This window comes from Alligator sinensis, unplaced genomic scaffold, assembly GCF_000455745.1.
Source record: "Alligator sinensis unplaced genomic scaffold, ASM45574v1 scaffold297_1, whole genome shotgun sequence".
NCBI classification, from domain to species: Eukaryota; Metazoa; Chordata; order Crocodylia; family Alligatoridae; genus Alligator; species Alligator sinensis.
Window position 1 is genome coordinate 2634981 of NW_005841848.1, and position 15653 is coordinate 2650633.

Below are 15653 nucleotides of genomic sequence, written 5' to 3' on the forward strand. Positions count from 1 at the left end.
TTGCCCTTGGATGCATCATTTGTACCCACATGGACCACAACCAGTGGGTAGTAGTCAGAGGGCTTGATGATTTTAGGGATGGTCTCTGTGACATTGCGAGTCCTCGCTCCAGGCATGCAGCACACCTGCCGTGACCAGGGCTCCGGGCGACAGATTGGACCATCGGTTCCCTTCAGGATGGAGTCCCCGATAACCAGAACTTTGTGTCTCCTTCTTCTTGGGGTATGCCTCTTCTGAGCCGGTGATGTAAGTCGAGCAGCTTCAATTCCTCTGGGGGCCAGTTCTTCTGCCTCCTCCTCCAGGGGGGGCCAGGGCTGCATACCTGTTCCCGAGGGGTGTCTGGGGAGCAGGCACAGCAGTTGTTCGGACTGCCCTGGCCTTGACAGGAACCTGCTGCCACCGTTTAGTTGGGCGCTATGCACGCGGGGTCTCTCTGGTGGATTCCTGACCCTGCAGAGACTGGAAATACAGGTCAATTTCATCCTCCACTGCCCAGATCCCCCGCAGCGTGCTCACCTTGGCCTGGAGCTCTGCCACCTGCCCCTCCAGAGCCTGCCTCACAAGAGGGGCAGGTGGGGGAGTCTCCAGACCTCAGTCCCACCCTCAGGGATCCCACCCAGGCACCCCCACAGCTCGGGGGGCAGGTGGTCGCCAGGCCCCCCAAGGGCTCCGTCTGGGTGGTAGCCTCAGGAGGCCCGGAAGGGTGGCACCACGGAGGCAGGACCCCTGGCAGCACTGCGAGTCCTCACCATGGCTTGCAGGTAGTCCTTACCTCTTCTTTTTTGGTGGAGTCTGCTCCCTCCTGAGGAAGAGACTCTCTTGCTGCCCTGCCTGCTTCTGCCTGCGCGAACGCCGGTGCGCCCTTACAGAGTGCTCCTGTTTGTGCGCTCTGTTCGCGTGCGGCTTTGGAGCGCGGCCCCCTGCCCGGCTCAGCAAAGAGGGATCTGGGGGCTTCCCCTCTGGATCCTCTGCAGCTGCGCCGGCTCCTGCCCCACTTACCTTCAGGGGATCAGCTGCTGCTGCCCCCTCTGTTGCTTCTCAGCCTTTGCTGCTTCAGGAACATTGCAGAGGGCACATGTGTGCTGAGAGCCCGCACATGTGCCCAGTCAGCCTCCTCTCCCTCCTACTGCACCCATCACTTTTCTGCTTTCTCTTGTTTCCTCAACATGAGCTTAGTAGACTTGAATAGCTTGGAAATGGCCGAAGTCTGCACTTCCCTTTCCTAGGGAAGAAGGTGAGGGTCTTCAGCTGAGTAGAGAGTGAGGACACAGGTGGTCATTAGGAAGATAGCTGTTATTGAACAAGCAGTGCAAGGAAGCTTGTTGATTAAAAAGTGCCAAGAGTAGAGCAAAAAGTGGGTAATAGACTTCTGGCTACTTACCAGAGTGGCCAGCTACAGCACTGGGGGAGGAAGGAAAAGCAATACAGTATCGGATGGATGGAAGACTGACTAGACCAGTGTCACAGAACTCTTGGTGTCCGTACATATCGCTGAAGTAGTTCAAAAGAATACTTAATTTTCCAGATACACTTTTGAACTGTTCCAGGTGACTTTGAATCAGGATAACAGGCTTGTATGTCTGTCTGCTTCAGGTTGAGCCTGCATTCAAATCATTCAAAGTGTTGCGTGTGTCCATGTCCTGCCTTCTGTTCCTCTTTCAGTGGTCATAGGTAGGGATCTCCAGAATTTTTGTTGGGAGCATGGGGCATGGCAGCTTCTTTAATCTTGGAGTTTTCTCTGCACGCTCCCTCCCTCCCCCCTGAAGATTGGCAAAGAGGGCTGGTTGTTCACTGCTTGCCACCTGGTTCTGATGACCGGGAGTCAAAAACCGCTGTGGTTTTAACTGCCCAGCCATCAAATGCAAGTGACAAGTGGTGTGGGAAACTCCAAGATTAAAGAAGCCACAGCACCACGCACTTCTGGTGAAAATTCCAGAGATCCCTAGCCATAGGTTTCGCTGTAAATTAGAGCCAAAGTAGAAATTTATATAGCTGAGTAACTTGGCATCAGCTGTCATTGGATATCACCTCTAATCCCTTTCTCTCACATATTTCTATGCAAAACAAGAATTCCCACTGTGCTATTCTCAGTAAGTGAGTATGAGCATTGTCATACTACCTCCCCTCAGCACACATTGTGGCAAGTGTTGGCCCATTGGTTTAGATAAATCTCAAAGAGCAATTAGTTTGGTGAACGAAGATTTCTTTGAAAAGGCTTGTTAAGTTTATTACAGCAGTTCTGATAAATATACGTTCTCATTTCAGATTTAAGAATGTTACTATTTTCATAGGTGCAACACAGAGAGTGACTGGTATCAGATCCATGAAAACATCATCAAAAAGCTAAATGCTCGTTACAACCTGACAGGCTCCAATGCTGGTGAGTATGTGTTCCAGAAAATTATGTTGTATTCTTTATGTGGTGTAAAAGATGTTAAGAAACTAAATCTTTCTATGAGAGAACCATTTTTGCTATTACATTTCCATAAACCAAGAATGAGTACTTTTTAACTGCTGTATTTATAGCAACGCACTTAAATGGTGCCACAGTACTTGCACATCTTCCCTTTCCAGTGTAGCTTAGCTAAAATCATATCACCAAATATTTACTTTTATTCTGAAGAGTGCCACACAGCTGTTAATGTCCTGCTTAAAATCAAGTCTCAAGGTAGATGGTGTAATAGTCACATGTAACACTAGATCATCAGCTGATGTAAATGGGTGTATATCTAATTGGCAATATTGCCTGGTCAAATACACGGCTGATTTTGGATTATAAGTAACCAACTATTAAAATTCTACATCAAGTTTAAGGGAGGGAGCATGGGGCCCCCACCTTGTTTTTAGTACTTCCTACTGTCCAGGTCAAAAAGATGCATATTGTTCTTATTTTAGAAGCTATTGCTATGGCTCTGTAGCCAGCAATGCTAAACCAAAACCTTCATTAAAATGGGTAACGTGTTAGTTTGTCAATGATCAGCTATTTACATTTGAAGTCAGATTCTGCTAACAGCTGACGGTAAGAATATCTATTCAGTTGATGTAGAAATTACTGGCACCACCTATTGGTAGAAACAGTTGAACTGAAATGTAATTTAGTCTGATTTTTGACTATGTAAATTTGGAGGAAGGCAGTTATTTCTTGATCTTTTAATTATTTCATTCTGAAAAGTTTATAAATATAGGACAAGGAATTTGAACTGCTACACACCTTCTGAAGCATGATTAGATATTGACCACAGCTACAGGTGGGTAGGTTTAGCTGTGGTTTCCTACTGCACTGGCTGGGATTTGGAAAAGTCTCAGGAATTTTTTCTACAGTGTCAGATTGACCAGGGACTGACAGGGGTTTTTTTGCCTTTCTCTCAAGTCAGGCGTAGGGAGTGGTCCTGTTCTTAAGATCAATCATTTGAACATTTATTAACCCAATGAATTCCTTATCACTGCAGTAGCCAAAACTTTGGCAATACCCTTATCTCCCCATGATCTTTACATGTGTCATGCTCTGGGGTTTTTTCATAAAGTGCATTGTGGCTGTGCTGTGTGTGTGTGAGGGGATGGAGTGGATGATCTTTTGGACCCTTTGGACAAATGGTTGTCTGCAAATATAGGGGACTGGAGTCAGTGGCCCAGGAATCTTGTTACTCTTTCACCTCTATGTTTATTATTTTAGCCAAAACTTAATGGCTCAAGCTCTCTCAGTGCCTTTTAAATCTTTGAATACAATACTTATGAGAGAAAACCCTAAAACATTCCTCACTGAATAAAATTTTACATATAAATGTACTTGAGATTACATTTGTAATATTAGAGGTTGTGCTAGAAGCAACACCTGTAATTAATATTGTGTCTCACTTTCCATTTTAAACACCTGCCTTCAGCTGGTTATAACTTTGCTATGCTTTATTCATTATGACTGGTGTCTTTCATGCTTAGTCTCTGCCTGTCTCAGTTTCTTTGAAGTGAAGATGATTCAAGAATTATTAGTGGGAAATGGCTAATTTTGCCAGGGTTAAAAAAATATAGCAGCCCTTCAAACATTTCTAGTGCCCCTATATTTTGGAGTGAGAATTTGAAATGAATTAAAGAGAGAGCCATGAGGCTGAGGGAGTGAAAACTCACTGGGAATTGGACAGGGTAGAAGCTTCTGAAAATAACTTGATACAAGTATAGCTTGTTTAGATGGGCTTTCCTTCAAGGATCCACTTGTATTGATCGTGACTCAACTTCCCAGAGCTCCTTCCAAATATAATTCACAAAGGTTATGTCTGCACTGCTTGTGTTGATCCTGTGAGGACAGATACTCCTAAACGTGCCCTGCCCATCTGCTGCTCTTCTCACTTCCCAAACTTTAAAATATAGTGCAGTCAGTCCTCGGACTTATGACATAATTGGTTCCTGAAAACCGCATCTTAAGTCGAAATGTTGTAACTTGGAACCAATTTTTCCATAGGAAACAATGTTATAAATGGGAAATTGGTTCCTGAACCAAGGCCCGATACCTTATTTTCACCAAAAATAATCTAGAATTTTGTACTCAATGAATTATAGATGAGTAATATGGCTACATTAATGTATTTATATTGTAAATAGCAATCATATTGACTTGGAAGGATTTCTTTGAGGTGACTTTGCTGAACTTTTTGAAAGGCTCTTGGTTGGACTTTTTGAGGGGTTCATGGCTGGAGTCTTCTCAGGAGTCTTGGCTGCAGATTTTTCTGGAGTCTTGCCTGCTTTCTTAAAGAAAGTGCCCAAGGAAGTTTGGACAGATGTTCTCCAGGGAGATGGATGACACAGAAAACTTGTTCGCTGGCATGGCGTCGCGTTGGATCAAGCATTGTAAAGTCGAAACTAACATCAGAAAGTTGAAACAGGGTGTCAATTTATAAACGTTGTAAGTGGAAAACGTAACTCGAAACATTGTAAGTCGAGGACTGCCTGTAGTCTCTCTGACCACTCTCCAGCATGCCAAGGACAGAGGTCATGAAGGAAGCTGTGTGGGGGGACTCTCACAGCGTGGCATCACTACCACAGTTCCAGGTTTCATGTTTGTGTGAGCAGGAGCAGGTGGGCAAGCTATGCTCAAGAGAATCCCTCTTCAGGAGCACTACTGAAGTACTGTAGAAGTTTACCAAGTCTGCTCTTGACTCCCACACATACTACTTATTGCTTCTACGTACCATATTTTCTTACATCCACACACCTCACTTCTTTTTTTGAAAGCAAAATACAGTAAAAATATTTTCCCAGAGTCCTAGCCAAAAGTTGACTATATGCAGCAGCTCACTTGCCCTCAGATAGCTTGCTGGCTGCTTCAGGCAAAAGCTTCAGCCCCTTCAAAAGCTTGTGGCTACTCATCTGCTTGCTCACCTGAAGAGAAGTGGCAGCCATTATAGGAAAGCATCTCCATGCTTCTGTTTCATCAAAAAAAAGCAGCTTTCCTGCTTAAGGTATGCACCTCACTTCTGGAGGGCTGATTTTTGGGAAAAGGGGACATATGGCATGCAAATAAATATGGTAGTAGGTTGAGCTAAAATTCTGAATGAGCAGTCAACTATTGTCCACTGTGCCTTAAGGTAAGGTACAGCAGAGTCCACCCTGAATGCCACTCTCTGCTCTTCCACTGATTTGATATTATAATTCTGTGCACTATAAAACTCTTATAGTGGACAAGGCATCTTAGCCCTACTCTAGGTGAGAGGAAAATACAGTTCATATCTTTGTTCAGGCTTCTATTATGACAATTGTCATCTGTTTAGTCAGACTGCCTTTAAGAATGCTTGTGACAAAACTGCTCTCAGCTGTGCTGCGTAACCACCAACCATTACTCTTTTAGCTCAAGCAGACAGAGAAGCCTGCAGGGTCCTGGATTCTATCCTGCTAATCATGCAATGTTGGTATGGTTCCCTAGGATAGAATTTCTCGGTTTATTTTTCAAATTTTTATTTTAAAAATGGAATTTGGGTGCCAAACTCTCATTGACTTTTAATGTAAGGTAAGGGCACATGCATTCTTTTCTTTTCTTTTTTTTACCTATGAATCTCTTCCCAAAAATCTTCAGTTAATTACAAGATCTTATACAATTTGTTTTAAAAAGATACCTGCTTCACTCTGTGCACAGGATAGATGTTTAACTATGACACATCCTGTCATATCATATCCTATGAGATATCACAGGTACAGACAACCTTCATCTCAGCGTTTCTAACGTCTGAGTGCTTGGCTTTGCAACCATGATATTTCTTTACTGTTCCTTTTTCTTTTTTTTATATTTTGGTATTGGCAAATCAAACATTGGGCCAGATTCATCCCTATGGCTTCTTTGAAGCTAATGAAATTATACAAGGGATTAATTTGGTCTGGTGTTTCTAGCCTCAACGAATTTAAAATTTCAATCAGATTGATTTAAGTGAAAATGACAGAACTTTTAATAGGGTGGATCAAAGAGGCTCAGATTGGTGGTATAGAGAGCAGTAGGGAATACACAGAAGGACATCCTGATTTTTAAGAAGCTAGAGTATGTGAATGAAAAGTAAACAAATTATTATTATTATATTATTTCTAGTACCTCTGTTAATTAACATCAAGAGTACAAGTATCTGAGTTAGCTTAAATAACTTTGTGGCACTGCATGGATTTGTCACATTTTGTCATTGCTTTTAGAAGTGCATTTTCTATTGCACTATGCTGTATACATTATCTACTACTGCACTCTGACCATATTATTGCAAGTTATGCATAACAGCCAGCTGAAGTGACTTCAGATAATTTAATCACAGTGTGGATGTTATTCCCATAGTACACATACTGACTTGTTTTCTTATTTTATTTTAGATCAGTTTTGCTAATAGTGTAATTAGATAAAAAAAATTAAAATAGGTGGCAAATTTATGTTTAATTATATTCAAATCCTTGATGCTTTTATTCCAGTTTGATAATCTAGGCATAATATTGTGGCCAATCATATCATCTTTATTCAATTGAGTAGTCACCTCAATTTAAATGGAACGACATGCATGAATAAGGGTTGAAGGATCAGGTCTTTTATTTTGATACAGTACCTTCAGTGAGAAGGATTACTGTGAATGCCAAGGAACTGTGGTTTTATCAGACAACATAATTCAGAATCAAAGTCCTTATTCTCTACAATTCCAAGGGATAATTGTATTCCTGATCATACTTTATCCTTGTAAAGATTCCTTTATATAATCCTAATCATGTGTGTTGTACCTCCCTGGACACCTTTGAGGAAAAGTGGTTTTCTCTTTAAAGACATAATCTAAAGTGTATTTAGGGAAGAGGGGAGAACTGAAATGTTTAATATAATTAGACATAAAATTATCATTTAAAGAAATGATTTGGTATCACAGTACAAGCGACTTATTTTCCTCTTGTAAAACAGATCATGTTCCCTTCCTAAAAAATAATATGACTTAAACTTAGTTTTAAATATCTTGGTGTCCTAATAGACTTTTGGTAACCTTGAATTTTCTTCATTATACAATTTGTATTGTGAATTTATTTTAAACAACAGGGGTATTTGGTTAACAGACCTGTGTAATTGGTGGTCATTTGAATTTTGAAAAATAGATTATGGGAGGATCAAAGCGAGACAGGGAGCAACTGTTGTTCAAGCAGTATGTATGTAAGAGATTGATGGAGATTTGAGAGAGGACACATTTCAAGCAATAATGTTATTCTTAGTAGAGTATTGAGTAGCTGCAATAATAAATGATGAAAATGTTTTTAAGTCACACTTATGAAATTAATTCCTCTGCAGTTGCTTAGCAGCAAGAGAAAGCATTTGTTAAAGTATTGCCAATATGTTCAGATAGTTTTGCTGACACCTTATGGAAAATGATGTTGTTGCACTGGTATATGTGGAATTCAATACATATCCCATATCTTCAGTCATTCTATCTCAGAAAGTTTGAGTGGCATGTTCTAAATCCTCACTCTTGGAATCTGATGCCTATAGGGGTTGGCAACTTATGCCTCCAGAGCCAGATCACCAACCCCTGATTGCCTACCCCTGTGTTATATTTATCCAAGGAAGATAAAATTTGCGTAGTAAATAACCCTCACATCTTCTTTTTTCTTCATCTTCATCATTATTGTTGCCACTGTTGAACCAAAACAATAATGCATCTTTCTATTGTGTAACAACAGTAGTCTCATTGCTCCTGCAGCTGAAAGGTTAACTGTACCTTAATGGTTGACTCACTGTTGTTTTGTAAAGAAGAGATGAAGAGAAGTAGTAAGAAGCTATTGTTCTTTTTTTAGTGATAGATGCCTCATGGACATGAACACAGTTCTTTATTTTATGCTTTTGAATTGGTGAAAGCATGAGTTCTGCTTATTAAGTGGCATGCATAGAGCAAGTCCATAGCCATGGTTTCCTACCAAAAGTGGGCAAAAAATGGCTTTGGAAACTAGAATTTCCCTTAAGCCAAGGCATCATTTCAACCAAAAGATATGTTTACTCCACTCACTTTTGTCTACCATTTTTGTAGAGACTGTTTTTATGATGAACTGTAAAGGGACAGGAATTTTCAAAAATGTTATGAAAAGCACAGAGAAGTAAATAGAAAGAGAGAGCAACCCATGTTTTGGTGGTGAGGACACTCAGTTGGCACGTGGAAGCCTCTAGTTCAAGTCCATACTCTTTATGATTGAGAGCAGGGACTTGATCATAGGTCTTCCAAATTTGTGCCCAGACCACCACCATATTTGTTGTTGTTGCATGAGGCTCGCTCTCTCACAAGAGATTGTATACAGGATGTTTTCATGGAAAGTTTCATTTTCACAAATAGGCTTTTTTTTTTTTTTTAATTGTCAAAAAAATCCTGACCTTTTCTAGTGAATGGGCAGTTTTTCCTTCCTCAAAGTTGTTATTTTTCTCCTTCTCCAAAAAAAGAAATCCAAATAAAGAAAGATACACACTCTTTACATTTTGTAAATTACAGTGCCGTGTAGAGACTGCCTGCTTGAAGTGAACAGGCAATATTAGCAAGAGCAGAATATATCATTGTATTGCTGTGGTATTGTTTCTGGTCCTTGAGCTAGCTTCAGTAACTCTATGGTACTGTATGTGGTTCTTGCCTTTTGTCATTGGTTTTGTATTCATCCTTCAAAGAAGATAATGCTAATTCCATAATAATCCCAATTATATTTGGTTTATGTTCCAAATCCTGCAGCTTTTCTAAACTTCAACCTGTTCTCCAAAGAAGAGGGAGATTTTGGGAATGTCTGTCTTGCTCCCCTATGCTATGACCCAGAACAGTATGGTACCTTGATGTTTATTTCCCATACTCCATTCTGTGGAGATGGAAATAGGAATAAAGTAAGTGTTTGAGCCTCATGGATAAATTGCAGTTGTATGGGAGAGAGAGATCTATGATGTACCTTCTGCTAGTGTTTCATGCTAGCAGAAATAGTGAATGGTAGATCAAAGTCCTGTTCTGCTGGTAGATCAAAGTCCTGCTGATTTTTTTGGCTATTGACAAGAAACAGCACACTATTAAAATGCTTTGTTACCTAGCACTCAAGTACAGATTTTAAAGACAAGGGCCAGATTCCATCACCTCTGTTTGTATTAAATAGTATCTTAGGCCCCCTCTACACATGTATGTAAAGACGCACAATTGTGCATTAGATCACATTGTGCCTTATTGTTGGGGCTCCCCCTGCACCAGCAAGAAGCAAGCTCTCATGGTTGGGAGCCCCACTCAACCCAGTTGAAGGGCTCAGCTGTGGAGGTACACATGCACCTGACAGGTTGGAGGATCACTGCTGCAGCTATCTCCCAGCTCCAGGGATGCATGAAACCCCTGGGGCTATAGAATCACTGTTGTGGTAGTCTCTTTGCCCCAGAGGTGCAGGAAATCACCAGGGCTGGAGGACCACCACAGGGGCCATTCCCTCTCTCCCTGCCCCATGGGGTGTGGAAAAACCCTGGGGCTAGAGAATCACTGTGAACCTCTGACCCCAGGGGTTTTCTACTCCCCTGGGGCAAGGAGATCACCCATGCAGTAATCCTCCTGCCCTGGGGGTTTCCTGCACTCCTGAGCCCTAGGGAATCCTCTTCTTGGACTCAGGAGTGTGGGAATGCCTCGGGGCTGGAAGATCACAGCTGCTGTGATCCCTAGGGCTTGGGAGTTTTATGCTGGTATCGTGCACCCCTGCAGCTGGGAGCCTAGTCAGCTCATGTGCAAATTAAAGCTGAATACTAACCAGCTATAAAGTTAGTACACATTTTCAAGGTCTAGCTTTGTAGCTGGTTGGAGCTCTTTATTGTGTGATAGCTACTTTGCACATGTAGCTGGCCTCCAGATAACTGTCCAGTTAACCAGTTAATTGCACAATACCTTTAACGTGTAGAGGGGGCCTTACTTATGGAAAAAGGTACTGCTTGATATGGGTGAAGCTGGTACTGTAGCCCTAAGAACCAGGGATATCTGGTTCTCCTCACAGAGAGAGCGAGCAAACAGGAGGGTCAGTATTGCCTTAAAGTATGCTTCAGTTTTCTCCAAATGAGAACCTAGTTAGTTCTTTAATAAATCAGTTTTCTTGAGCACTATAAAGTATTAACTCCAAGCATGCATCTAGATATAATCTTAGCAGTTTTAGTAATCTTAGCAAGCAAGTAATTGTATATTACCAGTCCTAATAATACACATCTCGAGAGCTGGCTACACATCTCAGAGCAGGCTTGTTCCTCGAAGGGAGATCAGATGTCTTCAGTTCTCAGTCATCATTAGAGGAAGGGAAAGGGAAAGGAGGGGATATGAGAAGGCAAGGGAAGGGATGCTTCTTTTGTTCAGGTAGTAATATTTCTAGTCCTTTAGTCATGTAGCTACCAATTAAGTCAATTTTCTGTTTTTCATCAACAACTTGTGTTATGTCTTCACTTTATCCCTTCTTCTTGGTACCAGGAGCCATCTGCTCCAGAAATGGGTGGAATGCATCATAACAAACCCTTTTATCCATAACAAGAGTTTTTTAATCAGACATTTGCAGAAAAACAAGCTACATCTGACCCTTTTCTTGTAGAAAGCAGGTTCCACATAACATAGCCTGTGGTATATGCTAGCTCTGTTGAATGCATTCTAGTCCACTTATGTCAAGGCTGCTAGGCCTGGTAGGCGTAAGGGACCATTTCAGTCCTGTCGAGCGTCAAGAAGCTGAACTGTTTCCACAGTGCAATCCAGTTGTCCTAGTTGCTTGTAACAGGCTGGCAGCCTGGATCAATTAGCCACTTGGCAGCAAGCTGCCTGCGTAAGGGGCCTCAGGTGGCAAGTAATTAGCAATAATGAGGGGAAGTGATTGGCTGACCAGAAATAAAAGAACAAGGAGGTGAAGTAAATGGGAGGAGTTGGGGTGGGGAGGGGGATGTTGTGATGGAGAGGGAAGACTCTTTGAAAGAAGATTACAGGGCGAGAGCTAACACATGCTGGGCATGTTTATTTGGGATTGTTTGATATTTGTAACTGAACCCTGTGGTGCAGATCAACCCCGGGGCTTTGAAGCCGGTATTGCTGGGACCAGGCTAAGGGCATGTTCTTTTGGATTGTTTTGCTTTCAGCTGAGCCCTGGGAAACAGAGGAACCCAGGGCATTACAGCCTGTGGTTTTGAGCCCAGAGAAAGACTTTGTTACTGGGACCAGATTGAAGGGCTCAAGGACTGATTTGAGCCAGGTTGAGCTGGGCGAGCTGGCCACCCTCTACATTGCAGGAAAGGGGGGTTAAGTATAAGAAATGGATTCTGGGGGTAATCCTTTAGCTACATTAAAATAAGCAAATGACTTCTTCCCAGATATAAAACAGAATATCTTTGAAGAGAAGTTGCCTTTTTTTGAGGAAATAATATCTAATCATACCTTCAGTCTTCCAGTAAGGATACAAAATTAATATTAATTTATATCCCATACCAAAAAAATCAGTTTAGATTGTGCCCCTTGTTGATATTATGTTGTGTTTTGCCATCTTTGCTTTCCTTTTTTCTTGTTTATTAGTCAGCTTGATACCATTTTTTCATTGCACAGGTTTTTTGATAAGAACCATTGTAAAGGTATTTACAAAACAAAAATAATTTTCGGTTACTGAATTACAGTTCAGCCTGAAGTTAAAACTTGGAGAGACTAGTATATTTGGGGAAAAAAATCTAGGAAAGATCTCTAAAAGAGGCACGGATGCTTAAGTTCCCAGGTAAGGTGTCATTGACTATAAAATAACTATTTAATAGCCTACAGAATCACTGCACTGTCAATTAACTTGTTGATTTTTAAAATGCTTGAAGATGCACTGAATATAAAAAGTACACAATAAAGGCAAACACTGGTCTCAATTACAAGTGTCTTAATGTAAGACAAGGAGTGTCACAATTTGTCATTTCAATATTTAGATAATAATTTGTTCCTTTTTATAAATAATCTTGTCACATGAATCTCTTTGTGCTCTGTTTTTAATAAAAATATTGCATCCACACTTTTTTCTACCTAAAAACATTTGATATTTTAAAGACAACCCTTCATTAGGGCATTTCATAGATTTCATAGAGAGAAGGTTGGTCCAGTACAATTCTTGATTATAGGAGCACAAAATAATTTGTGGTGGAACAAGCCACATAAGGGTGGATCCATAAAGGGAGCTTTGGAGCCTACATGTCTGTATTTACTGAAGACTGACATTTAGGCATTGCTGGCATTCACAAAATTCCAAATCATGTGACATCTAACTCTTCAGACATCTGAGGACCATGCTTGCTTGGATGTTGAAGACATTGCACAGTTTGAGGTCTTCTTCATTCCTAAACCCCAGAAACTTTTATCAACGAGGTGTTCCACTCTATGCCTCCCTCCAAAAATCTGTCGTGGGGTGGGGTCCTACAGTATGGCCGTGATCTCCCCAAGGCCCCCTTACCATGCCAGGTTGGCCCAATAGGCACCCTCGATTCTCCCCTGCCACATGTTTGATGGGAACCCCCCCCCCCCCCCAAATATATATATAATATGGGAGGTTGCCTTTATGCCCTCTTTGACACGGTTTGTTGTATACTCTGACCTCGTGGACTCCCAGGCCCCTGGTGGGTCCCGTTCTACAGTGGGTGTTTCGGGGTACCTTAGCCTTATGGGCTATGCGTGGCTCCAGCCACCCCTTTATGATGCCCCAAGCCTTGCAGATGGAACTGATGTTGATTGGTCTGGAGCTTGTTATAATTTGGCCCCCTTGTCCTCCTTGGGCCTTCCGTGGCCCTGTCTTGCAGTGCGCCCTCTCTGGCGCTCGGGCTCTCCGTGGCCCTGTCTCACAGTGCGCCCTCTCTGGCGCTCGTCAATGCTGCCCCCCTCTCTGTGGCTGGGGTCTCCATGCTGTTGTGGGTCCCCTATGAGGCCTCCTCCTTCTCCTAATAGCCTCATCCAAGCCACTGGTTTTACACAGTAAACAAAACACAAGCCTCTCAGCTATAACATAAACTCAAGCCACCCGGCTATAACAACATCATGCAGGCCACCCCAGGGGTGTTCTATCCCTCACCAGGATTAGAGGCTATACCTGCAGTCAGGCCTCTCCCCTTTGTTTGCTTTGGGAGAGCTCCTTCCCCCTTGGCTGCCAGCAGGGAACTGCTATCCTGGCCTCAGCCCTAGGGTTTATATGGGAGCCAGGCCCTGCCCCCTCTGGTCAGCTGACCGCTGGCAGGTGTGGGTCACTAGCTAACTCTAGTTGCCCTGGTGACCCACAGCTGGGCTCCTTACTCACTGCTAGGGCTCTTCCCTTAGCAGTTCCCCCCCTCTTCATAGGAGCAGGGCACCTAAGTGCTCTGCGACACACCTCCCCTCTTTATAGGAGCGGAGCACCAAAGTGCTCTGTGACAATCTCTAAAAGGACTCAGTATGTGCATAAGTCCTCCCAAAATGGGAGAGAGGAAAAAGTAGCAGTGATTGTAGGGCCACTCCTTTATACTAGTGCTTAGAGCAGATCTAGGTAAACATTTTGTGGAGGTAATTTTCCATCTCCTAGAAAAATGCAGTTTTGGGTAACTGCAAGTATTAATGATGTTGGGTTAAATTTGTGAAATAGCTTTGGGTTGAAATGAAAATGACAAAATGTTTCAGAAATCTTGAACCAGTTCATTTTGGAAATGTCAAAATAGTTTGCTTCGGAAATGTTGAATGAACTGTTCCAACATATCTAACATGTTTCCCTTCAGGCAGGTAGGATAAAAGCCAAGTAAACAAAGACCAAGAATTACAAATTTCCAGAGAAGGTGGACCCATCATATCCCGCTGTTTAAATTGCCTAGTGCTTAGGGTACTCTCTGAACCAGGATGTGGGAGATCCAGTTTCAAGTCCCTCTACTGCTGAAAGGATTTGAATATACTTCTCCCTCCAAAGAGATCATGCTAATCCCCAGATTTTAACTCCACTCTGAGTATCCTGTGTCATTCTTCTGGGGTGGGTTGTTATTAATCTCTCAGGTTAACATTATTCATAGTTGGTAGGGTCAGAAGGGACGTGAGCAGACCATCAAATCCGACCCCCTGCCATGGGCAGGAAAGAATGCTGGGGTCAAATGACCCCAGCAAGGTGTCTATCTAGCCTCCTTTTGAAGATCTCCAGAGTAGGTCCAAGTTGGTTCCAGAACCTAGCCGCCCTGACTGTGAAGTAGTGCCTCCTGATATCTAGCCTGAACCTACTCTCCATCAACTTATGGCTGTTATTTCTTGTTACTCCTGGTAGTGCTCGGGGGAACAGACCCTTCCATTTCCTTGCTGGCCCCCTTGGTCAGTTTATAGACGGCCACCAGATCCCCTTTCAACCTTCTCTTGTGGAGGCTGAACAGGTTCCACTGAGCCTGAGAAAGGGATGCTATAGTGTGGTGATTAGGACACTCTCCTGAGAGACAACAGTTCCCTTCTCTGCCTAGTTTGGAATAGGTATTCTCAGTCTCTGCTTCTGATTTGTTTCTCTTCCTCAATGCCCAATGGTACCTCCCCTCCACTCTGATTCTTCCCCTCCCCTACCCACTGCTACCATTGTCCCTGGCTGACCCTAAGGTGGTGGTGGTGGGGGAAACGCCAGAACCACTTCTGCCTTACTGCAGCAGGGGCTGCACAGGGAGCCAGACTCAACTAGGGACAGCAGTGACAGCAGGTAGGTTTCCCTTTCTTGCTCTGTATCCCTGAGTATTCCCACCAGCCTAGGAACAGGTGCAGAAAAGGGAAACCATGTCCACTCCTGCTGTCTCTGGCTAAACCCAGTTCTCTGCATAGCTGCTTCCTACAGCCCCAACTAGAGCCGGACAGAAGTGGCTGGGACAGCATCAGAGATGAGCAAGTCTTCCTTTCCTGTGCCAAGAAACATAAGTAGAGAGGGCAAGGGAGCAATGGGAAAGGAGGCGCTTCTGAGCCCAGAGGAAAAGGGAGAGGGTGCTGAGATCCTGGACTGGGGGAAGAGATTACCTGATTTGAGAACTGGCTGCTACAGCTCCTGTAGCATAATCTACTTGCCTGGGGAGGTTGGGGGAGGAGGCTGGGAACAGGACATACAGTTCTGGACTCTCTCTTCCCCTTTTTTCAAAATCTTGGATCCGCCCATAATGTGTTGGTTAACTTAAGAGCCGCTGCACCCCCCCCCCCCCCCCCCCCCCCCCCCCC

The 15653-nt window shown here is 43.1% G+C and overlaps 1 protein-coding gene across 1 annotated transcript in view; it reads left to right on the top strand.

The window, feature by feature from the left end:
- DOCK4 (dedicator of cytokinesis 4) overlaps positions 1-15653 on the top strand; it is a gene marked incomplete at its 5' end in the record, with an annotated part of 280590 nt that overhangs the window by 96279 nt on the left and 168658 nt on the right. The window contains one exon of the mRNA XM_025208759.1: positions 2292-2380. Within this exon, the coding sequence (XP_025064544.1) occupies positions 2292-2380 (89 nt within the window). The remainder of the gene's footprint in view (positions 1-2291; positions 2381-15653) is intronic.